Source organism: Etheostoma cragini, chromosome 1 (assembly GCF_013103735.1).
Source record: "Etheostoma cragini isolate CJK2018 chromosome 1, CSU_Ecrag_1.0, whole genome shotgun sequence".
In the NCBI taxonomy this organism is placed as follows: domain Eukaryota; kingdom Metazoa; phylum Chordata; class Actinopteri; order Perciformes; family Percidae; genus Etheostoma; species Etheostoma cragini.
In genome coordinates this window covers 31254150-31258339 of record NC_048407.1, presented here as the reverse complement: position 1 = coordinate 31258339, position 4190 = coordinate 31254150, and the positions used below count along the sequence as shown (strand labels likewise).

General features: G+C 43.7%; 1 protein-coding gene across 3 annotated transcripts in view; it reads right to left on the bottom strand.

Moving 5' to 3' along the window:
• wdhd1 (WD repeat and HMG-box DNA binding protein 1) overlaps nt 1-4190 on the bottom strand; it is a 19682-nt gene that overhangs the window by 11811 nt on the left and 3681 nt on the right. For 2 of the 3 annotated variants that reach the window (XM_034857928.1, XM_034858098.1), the window contains exons 5-11: nt 3438-3549; nt 2188-2238; nt 1969-2064; nt 1712-1804; nt 1415-1521; nt 1108-1249; nt 512-719 (exon numbers count right to left, since the gene is read on the bottom strand). In XM_034857928.1, coding sequence (XP_034713819.1) covers nt 512-719; nt 1108-1249; nt 1415-1521; nt 1712-1804; nt 1969-2064; nt 2188-2238; nt 3438-3549 — 809 coding nt within the window. The remainder of the gene's footprint in view (nt 1-511; nt 720-1107; nt 1250-1414; nt 1522-1711; nt 1805-1968; nt 2065-2187; nt 2239-3437; nt 3550-4190) is intronic. The other variant, XM_034858013.1, reaches the window with a different exon arrangement.

Sequence of the window (4190 nt, the reverse complement as noted above, 5' to 3'; positions counted from 1 at the left end):
TAAACTATATAGTCTTTATTTTCTATCAATTTTATTTGAGAATCAAACATCGTGAATGTAATGCTTAGAGCATGGCTGCTTTCATCATTAGGGTACAGTAGATGTTTGTCTTCATTTTGATTCATATTAACAAATTACAACTGACACAACGTCTTATACATGTAATAACAGAAAGCAGTGTTAACGTTAAATTATGAAATCATCATGATTTACAACTAAAAGTATGTTATGAGCAGCTTCTAGTCAGAGCGATATACTGTATATATATATATATATATATATATATCTCTCTCTCTCTCAACTGGGTATATTATCTGCATTCACTTAGAGAGTTAAGCTGCGATGATTAGTCTTTTGAACGTTTTTCCTCCAGTGGACTTCTTGGAGAATCTATAACACGGAGCACCGTCCTAGTAGTTAAGGTATTTTCATAATTTTATTATTCTAATTTTTTTTTTACTTTAATCCGTCACATCTGTATCTTCCCTCACTCTGGACCCTTCCCACTCACCCAGTGAGTTCTCATCATCCAGGATCGCCCCTCTGTTCCTCACCCGCCCTGTTGCAGGCATGAGGAAGTCGTCGTCATCGTCATCGTCCCCGGCGACAGGTTTCTTAATAGGTGAGTTGGTCTCACTCAGCCCGTCATCCATGAGTCTGTCATCGTCGTCATCAAACAGGTCGTCGTAGTCTTTGGCTGCTTTTTTTGCAGGTGCCTGCTGGAGTGTCCAGGGTCCAGTGAGTTATTTTGCATCAACAAGACAGGAAAACAACAACAACACATCTATTATTAGAAGTTGTGTGTTTACCGTTTTGTCATGCAAATATCAACACAACGTACACAACTGGGTCCCCAGTTCAGTACTCTTTAGGCACCAACTTAATTTCCTCAGCATGCTTCTACCAAGCTCTTTTAATGCTTTTGATTGGCTGTCTAACATTACACGTCGTAGAGACATGCAGGTAAAACTCGATGTTACGCACAGAAGTAGGAACTGAAAAAAATAATTTATAAATTTTTGGTAATGTCTTTTTTTTAAATAAAATTGGGACTAAAAAGAAGAAGAAAAAAGTACAATACCCCAGCTCTAGTTATCAGAGCAATACCTTGGTGGTGTTGGTGTTGGATGTGGAGAGGCTGAGTCCGTCCAGCAGGCCCAGGCAGCCCTCTGTGTCTGTGTAGACGATCTGGCTGCCGGACGGATGCCAGGCCAAACTGCACACAGTAAAGCCCTTCTCATGCTTCTGCCTGCAGCAGAGGAGAGACAAGGTCCACTGTAGTGATCTCCGGTTTCTGTAAGGCTACATCCACACTACTACGTTTTCATTTTCAAACTAAATGATCACTCCACACAAGCGTTTTGACTTATTTGAAACCAGTTTTCAAACTTCCGCACACATTCGTGTTGTCTACCTTTCCAAACACAGCTTGCTGTTCACGTCCCACACTGTCAGTGAACCCCCCACGCTGCCAGCTGCCAGGAACTGCCCACACGGAGACCAAGCCACCACGTTGATGAGCTGCACAGAAATCAGGGAGGAAAAAGAACAACAAAAATCCATCCAAGATCCAAGATCCATTTTCAAAAAGAGAGCACAGACAGACTGCTTGTGTTAAACAACAGTCTCACAGTGTAAATAGTGTGGAGTGGCCTTTAATAAAGACGACTTGACCCTGAACATGACATGTGTATGTTCACCTAGACCTCACCTGTGTCTGGAGATCATCGGACAGAGTGCTCACGTGGTCCCAGGACCCTCGCTCGTACAGGTGCACCTTCGTCTCTACAGGAACTGCTAAAAACTGATCGCGCACACAAAGAGAATTTTTATTTAGGGTTAGATTAGACTCTTCTGATGATTAGATCCATATTCAATGATTAGTCACTGCTGTGGTTTGCACTGAGGAAGTGCTGGCGAGACGCAGATGTAACGTGTCCATCATGTGGACACGGGGCTGTCACTGACCTTTGCCGTCCCGGGCTGCCAGGCCAGCCGACACAGAGACTTTGCATTGCTGACGTCGTTGGTCTTCTGCAGCACAGGCCAACTGATCAGCTGAGACTGAACGGACACAAAGCAGATCAGCATCCAACAGGCTGGACAGATGGGCCGCACATTAAAATAAACAAAAAAAGTTTGTAAAGAAAATGTCTTTCGGCGCGAGGGGCTGAAACACCGACATACCTGCTCCTCGATATTCCATACCACGACGGAGCCGTCACAGCTGGCAGACGCCTGACAGAGAGCACATGAATTATTACAAATGGCAATTGCAACTAGCATAAACTGAATTACTGTGTCCAACGCAGAGCGTTGATGTCGCGGTGTGTAAATTCTTTAAGGAGTGTTTTTGATCAATGCATCGCCATGCGGACCTAGCCGATTCTGCATCGATGCAGTGACAGACCATAATCACTCATTGCCTTGTGGTGTTACTTGTTGATTTTCCGGCCGCTGCCTTTTTTGTTTGTCTGTGTTCAGATGTCACTACAGTCAGGAAATGTCTTCTTTAAAAAGGGCGGCTATAATAAAAAGGGGATTTCATATTTTACATATATCTGTTTTTCAATGGAAAGCCATGTGTAACAATATATAATATTGAGGAGGTGACGCATTGTGACATTGAATAGTCGACAGGATAATCGCTATCGAATTGAATCGTGAGACCAGTGAAGATTTACACCCCCTTTCCAATAAGTGCATACTGTAGACCAATGTTTCCCAAACTTAGGGTTGGGACCCAAAATGGGTCGCAGACCCGTTTTATTGGGTCGCCAATTGGCAGAGAACAGACTAAATGCTCAGCATGACCTCTGAGGGGCACTTTAAATAACCAAACCTAGACTAGATCAGCTGGTTGATATCTTCAACCAGACACACACATCTCATAAAATTCAAGTCAGCATTATTTAAAAAAATGTTGGTGTCTATACTGAGGGATGATGGGAGGGGATAAGAAAATGAGTTGAGAAAGGGGTGAGACACAGAAAGGAGAATAGAGACCTTTTCTGTTTTTGTTTACTTTTATAATGGAATAAATATACTTCATATAAATTTAAATTCATGGTTTTGTTCCGTAAATTTGGGTCCCCTGGGAGACACCAAATTTCTCTTTTGGGTCTTGAGCCGAAAAAGTTTGGGAACCACTGGGTGTAGACGGACACGCACGCATGCACGCGCACACACACAGTGAAAATAATAAATAAAAATAACAATGTAGTACCACAAAGAATGTAATGATTTTTGCACTTGACCCAACTATGGGAACCACGGATTTAAAACCTAAAATACTGCCCAGCTTATAATTCAACATAAACTTCTAACTTTATTTGGAGTTTCTGAGGGGGCCCATTTCAGAAACTGTTCTCAAAATCACCAGCAAACCAACCTCAGTGTTGTATTTCTAACACTCCGGAGGGAAAAAGTTTACCCACCAGGAAGTCATCTTTAGGGTCAAAGGTCACACTGAGGACGGGCGCTTCATGGCCCCGGAGGGTTTTCTGCTGGCTGCTGTCCCCCACCTCCACCACCTTCACCATGAAGTCACTGGAGGAAAACAGAGATAAATATGTGCAAACTGGCATGTGCAGGCAATCTGTGTTCACACGAGACGCCAGCGACAAAATGGAGAGAAGAGGCACATCAGCTGTGACCCAGCACGAGTGCAAATTGTCAATTCAATGGACGCGAGAAAGGAAAATAACCCTGATTTCCTCCAACAACCAACAACAAGCAGATGCCAAATACGGCATAACAGCCTCAGATGCCTGAATTTCTACAATCAATACCACCAGAGAAATTACCAGTGTAAAAACAGCCGCATCAATGAGGCGCCATGCTCTGGGCTTTTATTGGCGTGATAAACCTGTCTAGGGCAAATCAATCCTGGTAGCAAACGGACGTTTAGCTCTAATCCGGACCAATCAGACGGCAATCGGCAATAATACTGAATCTAATGAGATCTTAGTCCGGTTTAGTCCTAGTATACTGAACACAAACATTACGCACGACAGCTTCACCAGCCGCCACGGGAGACGCCGGAGCGGGGGGGCCGCGCATCGCTTGGCAGATGAGAAGTGACATTCGCTTGTCTTTCAGCTCTGGTGAGAGATCTCTTAAGATGAACCGATGCCCACTCGGATGAACGTCCTCATAACTGAATTACCACAAATCGAAATGGGATTTTT